Consider the following 14,913-nt stretch of genomic DNA (forward strand, 5'->3'; position numbering starts at 1 on the left):
TTAATTAAATGAGAGAGCAAGAAAGTATTTCATTTTGTATATTAATTATATATTTTGTATAAAATCAAAGTTGATACAAATAAATTTAAAAATATACGCACGATTATATTTCGTTAGAATTATTCCTACGTAATATGGAACCTATACGACTTAGAGTATATCTCTAAAAAAAATTTTTGGTACATACTTAATACATACGAAATACTTTCAACATGTACTACATAAAATAAAAAATATGTCAGGTTTAGACAGGTATATTATTAAAATAATACTACTATTTAGATAATGTAATTAAAATAACTGGTCATATTTAAATGGTATAAAAAGATATATCATGATGTAATGTTTTACTTTTTTTTGCTTTTACCTAACGTCAACGTGTGATGTTGTGGCTGCTGCGCAAATTGCGCTTTTCGTCTATTAAATTCCACTATATCGTCTTCAAGTTTTTTACGACTGTCTTCTAACTTCTTTTTTTCTTCAGTATGATCTTTTTTCAGCTTGTCAAATTTACTATGAAGCTTTATATAAATAGAAAAGTTAATAAATTTTAATAACAATTAAAAATTATAATAAAATAATTATTTAAAACTTATATAAATGTATTTAAATAGTAATTACCTGATTTTCCGCCTCTTTCAATTCAGCTTCTTTTTCTTTTACTCGCGCAACAAACATCTGTCGCATCTCGTCTTCTTTTTGCTGCAGTTCTTGCAAGTGGATAGATCTCTTCGCCTCACACGTCTGTTGAAAACTTACAGGTTTGTTGTCGCTGTCAACGTCACTAAAACCCATCTGAAAGTTTTACAAGAAACTTTAGGAAAAAGACAATTTCACGAAATATCTAACAGACAACGAAACATACCTGCTCCAATCTCTTTTTCCGATAAAGTTCGTAGTGACGGCAGTGGGTTTTCTCGCGCATATCTTCCATATTAGTACTTATCAGCATCTCGCGTAATTTTACGAAGTCACAATGAGATTCATTTTCAACTATAACAAAAACAAAATTAATTATTTAGACTTTTCAAATATAAATAAGGGATATAATTTAAAAACCAGACCTTGAACCGTGCCCCATGGATATTGACGAGAACGCATCATTTTATTGCCCACGCGAACAAAATCGGTACTGCCAACGACGGCAAAGGGTACATGAGTATTCATGGTGGAATTTATATCTGCTACGCTTTCGTCATCAGTTGGAAACTGATAAATATGTATTCCATTGTTTTGCAGCTCGGATATTATTTTGCTCTAAAATATAAACGTTATAATAAGCATTGTATCATAAGTATAAAAAATTAATAAAAATTGTTTCAGTAAAAATACCACATACTTTAAATTTTTGTAATTCAGTCTTTGATATTGTATCAGCTTTAGCAATTATCGGAATGATATTAACTTTGGTATCCAGTTTCTTCATACAGACTAGATCAATGGACTTCAAGCTGAAAATATAAAAATAAATAAAATTAGAACAATTCTTGTGATTTATTGGAAACAAATCGTAACATAATGTATACTTACCCATGACCAGTAGGACATATAAAATAAAGACAGATGTGGATGCGAGTGTCATGGTAGGTTGCCAGGTTGCGCTTGATTTTTAACTCTTCTTGTAAATAAGCTTCGAACTGTGCGTCTATGTAGTCAATAACTGCCTTGAAACTATCTTCCTTGTTAATTTGATCACCATAACCAGCCGTATCAACGATAGTTAACTTCAATCTGACATTACTCTCTTGCAATTCATAGGTATGTGCCTTAAGTTTTACAGATGACAAGTTATGGGGACTGGGATTAGATTCAAAACTTGTGTTAAAAAGGGAATCCATAAGTGTAGATTTTCCGAGGCCAGTCTCACCTGATTAAAATATATAATCAAAAATTAAATACCTACTGTAAACTACAAACAAAACAGCAATAAATAGATCATAGAATTCCTCAAAATGAAATTAATTTTATTTATTAGGTTTATTCGTACCAATGCAAAGAATGTTGAATATAAATCCATTTTGCACTGACTTATTCACCAACTGACTAGGCAGACTGTCAAACCCAACATGACCTGACAATTTTAGCGTACGCAGCATAGACTCGATCTAAAAAAAACAGAAATCAAAATTATTATACTGTAACACTCGGCGAAAACAGAAGAAAATAAGGACAGTAATGAGCCTGATTGCCATAAATGGATATGGAATAGATGCATGAAGGAATGCCTGATTCAATGTACAGTTACAGTGCCTGCGAGCCAACACCCTTCGCTCCCATACTCATAAACACTTAGCTCGTAAAGTTAAATATCCAATTGTACGCATACATATAAAACGACGTCAGACACTCCGACAGAGATGAAAGAAGACAGGAATCAAACAGAGGTAGACAACAAGCGGAAAACATATCGATTTTTTGCGAGAGAGTAAGGCTTTCTAAACGTTCAGCAAGGAATTCGACGAACGAGAACGCATTTCGACGGAGGGACACATGGAGTTGGAAGATACGTACCGAGGGATAACGCGCGAGTCGTGTAACGAAATCCCGAGGACGTGTCCGGATGCGTCAATAAACGGGAATCGATGCATGCGGGCGAGATAATGATTTATTTTTGTCTTACCTTAGCACGGTCAATATCTTCCGTCGCCATTGTTCCTGTGATTGGCACTGAACGCCAAACGGAAACGAGTCCAGCACTCTAAACGAAAATCCTGCAAGTGGAGTACGCGTCACGTCACTCCGGGCTCGGGTTCGGGTGGTTGGGGCCGCGGCCAGCCGCGGCTTCGGGCGCAAAATGCTGCCGCTAGGGTGCACCAGCGGTCCGGCCAAGGCCGGTGAGCCGGTCAGCGCATATGCGCCGGACAGCGCGGCGGCGCGTCAGCGCGACTCGCGCGCGCCGTCTAGGAACATTCGGGCCGGCACGACTGGCAGTGCTCACAACAGTGCCCACTTTCTAACATGGCAGATCAATTTGTGTTGTATTATCATGTGACGGCGAAACGCTGCCGTTGATAGGACCGTAACCTCGTGCGAAGCGATCCGTAGTTAACCCCGGGTTAACCTCGCGAGTGCGGGCGCGCGACGCGGCTCGCGGACGGCTCGCGTTAAAATATCCGTCGCGATGGCGGACCTAAAGAGCCCACCGTTCAGTGACATCAAGCGGCCCGAGGAGGTGGTGGCGATGGCGATGAACGACAGCCTCAAGTTCGCCGTGCTGATCGGCCTGATCGAGGTGGGCCAGGTGTCCAACCGGGAGGTCGTCAACACCGTGCTGCACCTGGTAAGTCCCCAGCTTAGCGCGCCGTCGAGGCCTCGTCGCCGTCGAGGCCTCGTCACCGTCGGGCTCGTCGCCACGGCTTCGCCCCCGGTCGAGTCGTAACTCTGACGTGACAGCAATTGTCAAATTGGATCGTATACTTCCTCGCGAATGACCGAGTCCCCGGGAGGCATTCGCAGTCCCTTTTCCTCGTCGGGAAACCGACGCGCTCCGATACGCGTTCTCTCGCTGGGTGATTTTCCTAATTGACTCTATATGTCGCCTGACTCGTTAGCGGCGAGTCTTGGCACGACTCATTAACATAGCTTCACCTTTACGCTAAATAGCCGATCCCATCTCCTCCCTTCGCGGAGATCGTTTTCGTATCGAGCCCACGCGGAATCTCCTCGTTCTCCGTTAACGATATATTTTTCTTTCGCATTTCGAACTAACGACTGTTTGTTATCGGAGCAAATTGAACGAGATAAATTCGCAGTCGGCTAACGAAGCGGCGTGACGACATTCTCCCGTGTTACTCCACGTCGGAAAATCTGTAACCGAGAGGCCTCGCGTGAAACGTGCCGCGTATTTAGCCGCGAAATGCGGCCCGCGCGATAATCAGCGATAGCATCGATCGCCGTGATGGACAAACAGGCGCCAGAATCCCGGTGGCCACGCCGCGTCGACAGGCGTGCGAAGGTGCGTGCGAGGCGGCAATTACGCAAGCATAATCGGCGAACGATGAGTCGCGGCTCGCGACACGTCGCCCACGTCGGGCCGCCTACGATGCCGCGAAGTGGACGAAAGTCGAGGAAAAACGGCGGGTACTCCGCGGGATTTCCGACGGCGGGATCTTTCAGCGCTTCGTTTATCGCCAAGAGAATTTCCATTCGCCTCGCGGTTATACCTACGTCGCGCCCGGTACTCGAGGCCCCGCGATTGCGCGGCCTACGTGGCTGTTCTTATCAGCGCCGAGCGAGGACCGCGATTTCCACGCCCGAATTACCGTCGCGGTCTCCGTGTCTTTGTCGAGTTTATCACGCGGGGCATCTCAACGACGGCCACTTAGCTGGACCATGAGATGCCTCGCGCCGGCAGCACTCGGTCGCGAATATCTCACACGTGGCTTCGATTAGTCGATCGGCACGGCGAGATTTAAAGCCGCCTATCGCTGGTTCGCAGCGACCGTGCTCCGAACTTATAGACTCTCTTTCTCTCCCGCGTATGTAACTTTTATACTTATATTTAACCCCGTTCAATATAACCAGCCTGGGCACGTAGAAGGACGTAGATCGTTCGCGTGAAGTAGAACACCTTCCTCTTTGAAGGAGGACTCGCGTACAAAGGCGGGCCGTGAAGCGAAGGGACGGTTCGCGCCGTCAAGTTTTTACGAAGTTTCGAAAAAGTCGTGCTCAAGGGCTCGATTTCGGAGAGAGAGAAGGACGGGGGAGAGAAAACTTTTTCTTTTTAATTATATCTTCAATAAATCCGTCGATCTGTTCGCGTGCCGGACGCTCGCTTGCTCCGCATAAATATTACCGTCGTCGTCGATAACCGAGGTGAGCATTCGCAGGCATTTCACATGTGGCGGCTGCGGCCGGGCCGCGTACAAGGAGATATAATAACGCGCCCAAGCTCGGAATACAGGCCGGTTAATTTATTATATTACATTCCGTGTGTGCCCGGTACCAATATTTCTGAATTATGCGCGCTATGCGCCTCGTGAAATGTAAACACACAGTGTTTCCAGTTGGTATTCTTGCAAAACACTCGTATTTGCGAGGTCTATTGAATATTCTGTATTTATCGATTTCGAGTACATTCAGCTATTTTTTCTCTCTCTCTCTTTCTCAACATTTTTGCGCATAAGCAAAAATAGATTTTCTGGTATAGCATATTCGTCGCCAGTTAATGGCGATAGCATTATCGTTCCGGTTAATGGCCAGCGTGAAGATCGCCGTGGCGGTCTCGAAGGTTAATATCAAGCACGAAGTTTCGAATTCGTTCGACCCTGAATTAGTTAATGCCGCCCGCAGTCGTACGATATGCTGTTGCATAAGCTGCGCGGCATTTAATCCTATGGCCCCGAGCTAGGCTCGTGTACGGTCGCAAGCGAAATGTAGTTTGGGATCATATTAGGACGTTACCCGCAGGCGATTGAACACCCGTAAAATAATATTCTTCCGAACAATGACCTTTTTATTATACATATACAACTCGCCTGAAAGCAGAACCCTTTGCCTTGATCGCTATTTTTTTTTCCCCTGTTAGCATCGCGCGATTGTTTCGCAAAGTTCTATTTCGATTGCGCGAGAAGAGAGTTTCGCGTTACGGCAATTTTAATAATTGGAACATTCGAATAATATTTGTACTGAATGCGCTGTAATGTAGAAACATATTATTACTATATAGGGAATTATTATTATTATAGAAATTCATTGTACGTTATGAGTTTGACGTATGGCGCTTGCATTATTATCGCGAAAATTAAATGTCAATACCTAAAAAGTTCGACGTTTCAATTGTTACTGTATTACTTAAAGCGTCTCTGAATTGGTTTTTAATATGATTTTCAACAGCTCGCAATGAAACGTAAATATCCGCCGAATCGTTTATTTTCCTATTATTTTTCAGCCCACGGATAATATATAGGAAACGTATCGATGGCTCACATATTTATCGCGAGATTAGACGAATACTTAGTCGGCCGCGTGTGTTTTAGATAAACATTTTATCAACTAGGCAAATTTATTTCACGTTATAGCCGTGCAAGGTGCGCGTACGCGTTCAGCTGCAATATGGAACTAAAGTTGAAGGGAGAATATGTGACGATGGTACATGTATATCAGCGCGACAGGGAAATACGATTTGTTTCAACCAAGATTTTATTCTGCTAAAAGATCATCTATGGCCTTTTTTTTTCCGCGTGCGCTCCGTCCCTTTTCGAAGGGTTAATAAGGAATTCCTAATGTGACCGCTTTGTGTCGATGATTGAAGGCTTCCGCAAGCATCGGAAATCGATACGATGCGTTTACGTAAGCAAATATTTGGCTTGATCGATATGATGGATGTCGGCGGGTAATTAGATGGAAATTCGCGACTGCAATTCATCACGGCGGCGTTATTCGTATCGGGCCGATCGCGCGGCCCCGCGGCGTTGATATTCGCTTTTGTCTACGCGTCCCCGCGGTCACTTTTGACGAAATATTTTATTTATACTTATGACATAGTTTCGTCGCGTGCACGCCGCTTTGACCATCGCGCGCGCGGCCGGTGTTAATCGATTTGACTGTGCATATCGCCTACATGCAAGGCCTGCTTTCGCAACCTCGGTGGGATTTGTCTCCCGGCCTCTCTTTATTTCCTAGTCTACTTTCCTCGATCTAGTTTCAGCGAAACGTTACGTTCGCGCCAACCATTTTTATATTGTAAATGTAAAACATCGCGCGCGTGTGATAAATTTTATAATTGCAAATAGCGAAGAATATTTTTATATAAACATCGTTTAATGTTGTAATATAAATAAAAGTGAGCCGACATGAAAAAGTAGGACATGAAGTACCCACCTTGGTGACTTCAGCAATATTTTAATAACTCGTTTATTATTTTATGAGGTCGGTTATTAAGACAGATAATGAGCTAAACTTCCCGCATTTTGGTCATTTATGACTCTTTAAAAATCAATCGTGAGGTAATATTTTTTTTCCCCAGAGGAAGAGAGAGGAAGGAAGAAATTCATGACGAACATTTTCGTTTAAGATATTTTTACCGTGGTTTCATATCTTGACACTCATTTTCATGCCGTAATTACATTTTCGTGTCCCGTTTCCTTTACCGATTCTCTTAATTAATTGCGCGAGCGTGCAGCGACGTCGATAATAAACCGCACAGGTCACCGTGTTTGTTTACCGCCCGTTTCTTGAATCACTTAACATCGGAGCGATGTATCATATCTGCGACCGGCGCCGATATTAATCGTTTTACATTCGCGTTCCCCGCCGTAATCTTCCACGATAATGGATTGCGCGGGTTGCCGTGGCGAAGCAATCCCCTTCTTTCCCCCCTTCGGTCGAATAAGCGATATCCGCGATTTCACGTACCGCCGATAGTCCGTCGCTAATTGATCGGACAAAAGCGTGATTTTGCAATTTCCATATAAATGGAAATGTAGATTCCGACATATTGCAAGAGCGAGGATTCACTATCGTCATCGGCCTATCCTCTCGGTTTCTACTCGTGGACCGGTGGGCCGCCGATCTCTCTATATGTTTATCGATCACAGATTCCGTTCATGCGTGCGACGTGATCGACATGCGCGCGTTTACGCTCGCACACCGACCGAACGGCAAATTGTCCAATGGGCGTAAATGATCGAAATGTAAATAGCGCTAAATTTTCAAAATCTTGTTTCGCGCAAAAATGAAAAAGCGACGAACGGCTGCAGACAGGCGACCGGGGAAAAAAAAGGAAAAAAAAAAATTTTTAGCAACTCGCTGGTGCGAATTTTCACGGGTTAAATGTTATAATGATGAAATTAGTACAAATTTGATACGATCTTATCTTTCGTGCGATGACACAACACGTAAGGGCGCTTGGATAACATAATTTCCACGTTTACCCCAGCGTACATACCCTTTACGTGCGCCGCGTAATTACATTTGCTCGCTGGAATCCTATTTTAAAAAATAATACGGGATATACCTGTGTAAATACATAAGTGGCCGTAGTTGAATGAACCGTGTTTAATAAATAATCGACGCGATGTACCAACCTAGTAGTTTAATGAATGCCGCGGTATATTGAAATTAAATTTTTCACAAAATACCTGAACTTTTTAAGGCTTTCACGGTCGCGTACGTGAAGGTGAATCTGATTATTTTATGTTTATATTTAGAACTTTATCAGCGGAGCGGCAGATTTATCGGAGCCCCGATCGCGAATACTCGGCGTACGTTGGCAATATCGTTAACACGGTATTTTCCCCGCTCGCAACAAACGTAATAGAAAAGCGTTAATTGACGTACCGACGGCGAATAACGTCAATCCAAACACAATCGTCAAATGCACGCCGCGCATAATACCGTTTTGTAATGGCTGTCTGACCGCTGTATCATTAAGCCCCTATATACACCGATTCGATTCGCGTAATTTGACCTGGCACTCACGTTAATCGCGATTCCGTGGGCAGCGCGGAATACTTTGTGCGCGCGGGGCATTAGCGGGGATGAGTCTTTAGTTAAACTGGCAGAACGATTATTAATTGATTTCGATGGGCCGCACTTATTTGCCTCTCGTTGCGCGGAACGCCCCGAGCGCGATCGACAGACGTTGACGCCGGCTGAAAATCTCGGTGAGAGGGAACGTTCGTGGACGTCGAAGTCACCGTTCATGCGTCACGAAATAATGCGCGTTTCTTCGAAGGGGAGGAAGAACAAAAAAAAAAGTCCCAAGCGCTTTTGGCGTTTCACGATGACGACTCGTGCTCGGAAGACCGCACGTTCGTTTTAAAAACTCGCGTGCGTTCGTTTCGCCGAGAATAAACCGGTTCTTTTATTTTATATTTTTTTTTTCCTTCCCGTCGCGTTTATAGCGAACGAAAAATTCGATATTGCGCGAACGTATTTATCCTATTCGCAGGCAGGATACACGGTGCGTTTCCTTTCCATACATAGGCGCGACCTTGCGTGTCCGTGCGGTCGCTGATTGTATCTCCGTGCGGATCCGTTCTCGCGATAGCTTCGGTTATCGAAATTTTAAAAACGCACGTGGCGGCTCGTCGGCCGGAATGTTTGCAGAAACCTGCCACGCGTGCTGTCAGTATCAGCGTGCGAGCAAACAATGAAGAGCGAGGCGCCTAACGAGTCCGTGAAATTAAATTTTCTTTTCCGCACCCCCGTTCCTGCGACACGCCCGCTGACGTAAAAGTGCAGAAAATTCGTCGGCGTGTTGACCGCGATAATTGCGCGCAATAATTAATTTATTGCGTCGGAGTAGGAACTGAACGAGCCCTCGTCACCGTTCGCGGAACAGATTTCCTTCTGTCATTCGGAGCAGCTGATAAGACTCTAGCGCGTAATTTAGAGCTTTTAAGCGCGCGAAGGCTGTAACGTCGGCTAATTAGACACGGCCGAGAAAAGCGAAACGTGCGCGACGCGTGCATGAAACGGCATGACTGGGAACGGCGATGACATAACTGCGTCTTAACTTGATAAATTAATTGTGGTTGCGGTAACAGGTTGCATGGCGAACGCCGTGCTCACGCGGCGCATATGTCTATGCAAGCATTAAGCCATTATCAAATCATAAGCGCGCAGTTCGGCAATAGCCCTGTTTGCCGGGGGACAATACTGCCGAGAATGCCGGCGTCGCGGTCTTGCATGTAAAGTTAATGCTAACGCCGTCGCTCGGCTTTTCAGCATAATGGCGTCGGACAATGCAACGGCGCGACAAAATAGCTGAGTTAATGGGATGAGTCACGTATGAATAATGACGCGAAGTTAAAAATTATCGTTCTCCCGCCGCCGTTATTTTCCCTCGCGCGGTTTTTCGCGACGCGGTCTTCTCTCGCGCGGGGGAAACGTCACGCGCCTTCGACCGCCGCACGGCGAAAATTTTAATTCGCGGACGAGGCGAATCTCCTGATGAGAAGTGATAAAGAATTATTGAGCGTGCCTTTTTTTTTTTTTTCTTTTTCTGGCCGGAACGGGGCCGCCGTTCGCGAAGGGACTGCAACACAATGTGATTAATGAAAGGGATTATTCCGTCCATTAATTTTCATCCCGCGCGTGTATTTGTAGAAGCGCCGGTCTAACGGCTACGTTCGTCGTAACGCGAATCATTAATTACGATTTAACGATAACCGACCGTATTTCATATACGGCGACGAAGTATCGATAACTCGCGGCGCTCTTATGTCGCTGCGTATATCTCCCTGGAGGCGCGGTACGGTCACGCCAAGTGATAAGCGAAATTGTTATCGATACGGACGACTTTAATCGCGCGATAATCTTGCCGTGCTCGCTTATCTTCCATTTCGCCTAACTGCCGAGTTGGCACTCGACCTCGTTGATGCTGCGGACGCATCTTGCTTTGCTCGGACGATCCACTTCGCGTGCCTGCGCTTATTCATGCACGCGTATTTGCATCCGGTAAAAGCCGTCATTAGTCCGCGATGCATGACAGTTTATGCAAATTGCACGTAAGAGAAAACCTCTGGTTGCCGACGGCACGTACATTGTTTTAATAACGCCTCATGTTTTTGTGAAAACCAATAATCAATAATTAGTTGAAAAGTAATCCCTTTAACGGAAATACCGGCTTTCTATTAATTGACGGCTGGTTCTTGTAAAAATATCGCGCATTCTTAGCGATCCACCGTGTAACCAATTAGACGCAATCTTTCCAACTATTAATCATACTGGAATCACGAAGTTATCGATTCGGGTATTGTTGTATGAGGTCTTTATGCAATTAATGATCCAAGTTATATGACGGCGATTGATTGAAATCCATTACCTGTTTCATCGTTTGTAAAACATGCCATTAATGTCGCGTTGCTGGTTTGTTGTAAAAAAAAAAATTGAGTGCAACCGAGGGAATAAATAATTACGGATAGGAGTGCCTCGAGGGCAAAAAGAAGAGCTTCTTATTTCATAATTTCCGGCAACATTCGCTGATTATATCGGCATATATTATAATATCGGGTGCTCAAGGGTGCAGGAAAAAATTTCGAGCGAGAGGGAGATAGCGGAACGCCTCCGCCTCTCGTTGTTGAAACCGAAAAGGACGGCGGTAGTTAGTAGCGGAGAGATGAGAAAGGGCTATTGAACGTTCAGCCTTTTGCTTTTCAAAGCCGTGAGGGGGAGGCTATTGGCATTACGCGAAACGAGATATCCAATAACTTCGTTTTTCACAATTAACGAAGCGCGCGCATCAAAGGATAGCCGGCGATGCGTAAGCTTCGCTGATGACGATACTCGCGCGCCAATGTTCAATAACTATGTGCCATTACTCGAGAACTCGATCCTGTTGTTTCAATGCTCGAAACGCCGTCGCGCACGTTTGCGAAGAGGAGTCTCAGAATCGTACATACGCCGCAAAACGCGCTAACGCGCCATTGTTTCATAGCGGAATTAAAATCGGCGATAACGTTTTATCGACGCTTTTGGCATATAGAAACGCACGTAACACACGACGCAATACAGCACACAATACTCTTTCTCGCTCTCTCTCTCTCTCTCTTCAAACTCTTTGCAATCCACCTGTTCATTGTGTTTTGTATTGTAAAATGCATCTTCTATTTATCTATTTCATATGGTAAATTGTTTGAAAAACGAACATAAATATATATATATATATTTTTTTTTTCCTCTCATGCAAATTGACACGAAAACCTAAAAAAAAACATTACTCGAGAAACATTTACGAGGTCTGCTTGCTCCAGGCGATGGTGCGGCTTTCCAAAAAATTACGAGATGTAATATGCACGCTTACCGCGGAAGGCTCGTTCGTAATATTTGGCGAAATAGCTATTTTCATACTTCACGGCCCGCAAGAAAGTATTTCTTATATCTCTGTGAATCCCTTTCCTTACCAGTTCACCCCTGAAAATATGTGTATCGAAGTTTAAAGGATTTGGCAGAAGAATTGCGAGAGCAATGCCAGAGCGCAGTGGCAAGAGCTTCTGGCGCGGGTCCATCTGCATTTATCGTACACTCTTCGTCGTTTAAGGTCAACGACTGGAGAGAGCCCGCACAGGTATATTCGTAACGGTGGTGCACCGCGGTTTAGTACGAAAACCCGATGAGAAGCAATTTTTCGAAGCGCTCCGGGTCCGAGCTTAATAGACATTTCGAGCGGGTGGCCAATGGCCGGCTGTGAAAACCTCCAGATTACCGGCCCTTCGCAGGAATTTCGAATTAACGTTTATTGGGAATAACGTTGTATCTCGCGGGACAAAGATAGCTAAAATATGTTGCAGCCACGCTATTGGATATCGCAGGGCCGATGCTCTTATTAGAAAAGTTGCGTTCAATGTCGCTGCGACGGCGGAGAAACGTTTGGCACGCCTCCAAGTGAACTCTCCTAAAGGGAAACTTTCCCCTCGCCCGTACGTTTGCATGAAAATTCCAAGGGTTCCTTACCCGATCGTACGACCTCTGAAAAATTACCCCTTTCGTATCATTCGATTAATCTCGATCGCTTGTTCTACATTATACATTGTATTCCTAAGGGGATCCGCTAATAGGATTATTCGCAGGATTGACTAATAACCGGGAGAAAAAAAAAAAATAAAATTTCTTCTTCGACGTTCAGGAAATCGATGCGGGGAAAGGTAAGAAATTCGTCTTTCCGCTGTCGCGTTTTCTGAATTGGCCGGAACACAGACCATCGCGTCGTATGAGCTTTTTGTAAGGCGTTCTTGCGGCGATGCTACCCAGCTTTCATACGGCTCACGTGGTGCAGAAGCGGGGATCAAAGTCGATGGCGCGAAGCCTCGAGTGGTCATTATCTATACCCGAAGAGATGCCATGAAAAGACGCGTGTGTCCGAGCATAAAATGGAACACGTGACTCGGCAAACGCTTCTAACGACACTTTAAGGTCAGACAAAGCACTCTGGAAGATCACACGAAAGTACTCGAGAATTAATTAAATCTTAATACCTTCTGATTGAACGACGCTACAACGATCGTGGTGTCAGATGTCTTAAAGCTGCTAAGAATAAAAAATAATTATTGTCATTTTTCGTGATACCTATTGCTTTAATCTTTAATGAATCATATAATTCGTTCATTTAATATCAATAATATCTTTTTTTTTATCATAATATGAACTTTTTTTTAAATTTTAATAAATAATATTCTTAATTAATTCTGTGGAAATTTTTGATTGTAACATTTATCCCTCCCGTGCGTTCAGTCTACATTATTACTCGGATTTGATTACAAGTAAAGTCATGAAATAAAATGTTATTGCATCCCGCGCGATTTACGCACAAATAAAAGGATCTGTGCGAGAATGTCGATGGAATCTGTGATATAGACATCTGCGCTCTTCTCAGACCTCTCTTTATGTCTCGGCGTAATTTCTTGTCGGGTTAAATCGAGGGCATTAATAATGCGACGATATGAAAGACGCTGCGCGGAAGTTGTAGGTAAGAGTACCACGTAAGGGGTGAATTGCAAGGATCGCAGTAAATGGTGGAAACACCACTTTAGTTCTCCCGCACGCTATTTATTACTCACGATACACGTTACCAGCCATTGCTAAATTATAGAGAATAATTGCGGGCGAGATATTTTTCTCGCAATCTGTATCCAGCTTCCGTTGCTCACGCCAGACCTTCTGTATACCGTACGACCTATAAATATCCGGTATGTGTGTTCGCGTCGCGTTATGAAAGATTAATCAGTGTGTTAATATTTGCATAAAATAATAATTGATAAAACGGGCCGCTTTGCGCGCCGATATCGCTGGCATATCGCATTTCGAATATTAAACCATCGCGTCATATATGCGCGGACAATAATTTATTCAGATCACATGCGTCGGTCTTCAACGGGGGAGGGAATTTGACATATCCGGGCATATTCAATTAATCATTTTATAGAGTTTGTGTAAAATGACATCCATGCGAAAATATTTATTTGGCGTATTCGCGCCGCTATGCGCCCTGATGGATTACACGGAGCGGTGTTAAAACCCGGCCGAGTGAAGATCCCGGGCTCCGATAATTTATAGCCCTTTGTGCAAGTTATCCAGGAACTACCGTTCGGAAATAGCGGTCTCGCCTCCCCTCCCATCCCCATGAATTATGGCGGACACCGTACGTCAATACTTTAAACGACAGATAATTTACTTCTTTCGTGGTTTTGATTACGGGGTGGAAGGAGTTATATAGGACGCCATCCCTATCGTCGTCCCATTTTTACGCCTTTCCAATTTCCGCGCCGACAGATCGTAACTTTCCCGCCACGTACCAGGTACAAAATCGCTGTCCGACGATGAAACGGCGCGTGTCGTAGACCGACAATCCGGTCGCATTCCACCCGGCGAAAGCGTCGAAATTTCAGTGCAATAATACATCAGGGGGGTATAAAATGAAATAACGTAACTAATATTGGCTCATAACTCGCGAGTAAAAAGAGATGTACACATATATGTATACATACACACAAACGTAGGATATTCATTTTTTCCACCTATGAACCATGCGATGCTATCGGTTGCCCTAGTTTCAAGATGTCGATATTACAACAACGCAGCAATAAAGTATAGGCGGACGCTTTAAATCATCCCGATATCTCTTCTCTCAGGAAAATATTAGACGAACGTCTCGCGATACCCACCCTCTCGGTCAGATACAGCCGCCTTTCGGCGTTAGCCGTTGAGGGAAACCGTAATCGCTTTCCGAGTGCGGAAGCCCGACTCTCGGTGTTGCGCGGGAAACGGTTCGACGATACGCCGGAGTGTATACCGTACTCGAATTTACGATGTAAGGAGATTTCGATGTCGCGCGCACTGCGCCAGACTGATGTATATGCGATGCACCGGCTGTCGGCCGGATAATATTTTGCGAGAGGAAAAAGACATGGGGAGAGGGAGGAAAAAAAAAAAAAGCAGCTCGGGCAAATATTCTGGTCGCGAGCGCGAGCG

At 44.3% G+C, this 14,913-nt stretch overlaps 2 protein-coding genes across 6 annotated transcripts in view; one reads left to right on the forward strand and one right to left on the reverse strand.

The window, feature by feature from the left end:
* Positions 1-27: 27 nt before the first annotated feature.
* Septin2 (septin 2) lies at positions 28-2,794 on the reverse strand. Its single transcript, XM_070656148.1, has 8 exons — positions 2,621-2,794; positions 1,988-2,105; positions 1,531-1,867; positions 1,340-1,451; positions 1,065-1,257; positions 866-993; positions 622-795; positions 28-521 (listed from the first exon to the last, which is right to left on the reverse strand). The coding sequence occupies exons 1-8, from the start codon at positions 2,648-2,650 to the stop codon at positions 348-350; spliced, it is 1,266 nt and encodes a 421-aa protein (XP_070512249.1). The 5' UTR covers positions 2,651-2,794; the 3' UTR covers positions 28-347.
* Positions 2,795-2,923: 129 nt separating this feature from the next.
* The window catches only part of Rg (A kinase anchor protein rugose), a 266,288-nt gene continuing 254,298 nt past the window's right edge, over positions 2,924-14,913 (forward strand). For 3 of the 5 annotated variants that reach the window (XM_070656131.1, XM_070656138.1, XM_070656141.1), the window contains exon 1: positions 2,925-3,280. In XM_070656131.1, the coding sequence (XP_070512232.1) occupies positions 3,122-3,280 (159 nt within the window). In that variant the 5' untranslated portion in view covers positions 2,925-3,121. Of the gene's footprint in view, positions 3,281-14,913 lie in introns of all 5 variants that reach the window. The other 2 variants (XM_070656134.1, XM_070656139.1) reach the window with 1 other exon arrangement.

This window comes from Cardiocondyla obscurior, linkage group LG04 (genome assembly GCF_019399895.1).
Source record: "Cardiocondyla obscurior isolate alpha-2009 linkage group LG04, Cobs3.1, whole genome shotgun sequence".
NCBI lineage: Eukaryota > Metazoa > Arthropoda > Insecta > Hymenoptera > Formicidae > Cardiocondyla > Cardiocondyla obscurior.

What these genes read in the sequence shown, in the direction of transcription:
- Septin2 (XM_070656148.1), bottom strand. Translation starts at nt 2,650, where the DNA reads ATGGCGACGGAAGATATTGACCGTGCTAAG. An exon ending in ATATGTCCTACTGGTCATGG is followed by an intron (nt 1,452 to 1,530) that starts GTAAGTATACAT and finishes TTATATTTTCAG; the next exon opens with CTTGAAGTCCATTGATCTAG. An exon ending in CTGAATTACAAAAATTTAAA is followed by an intron (nt 1,258 to 1,339) that starts GTATGTGGTATT and finishes TTTATATTTTAG; the next exon opens with AGCAAAATAATATCCGAGCT.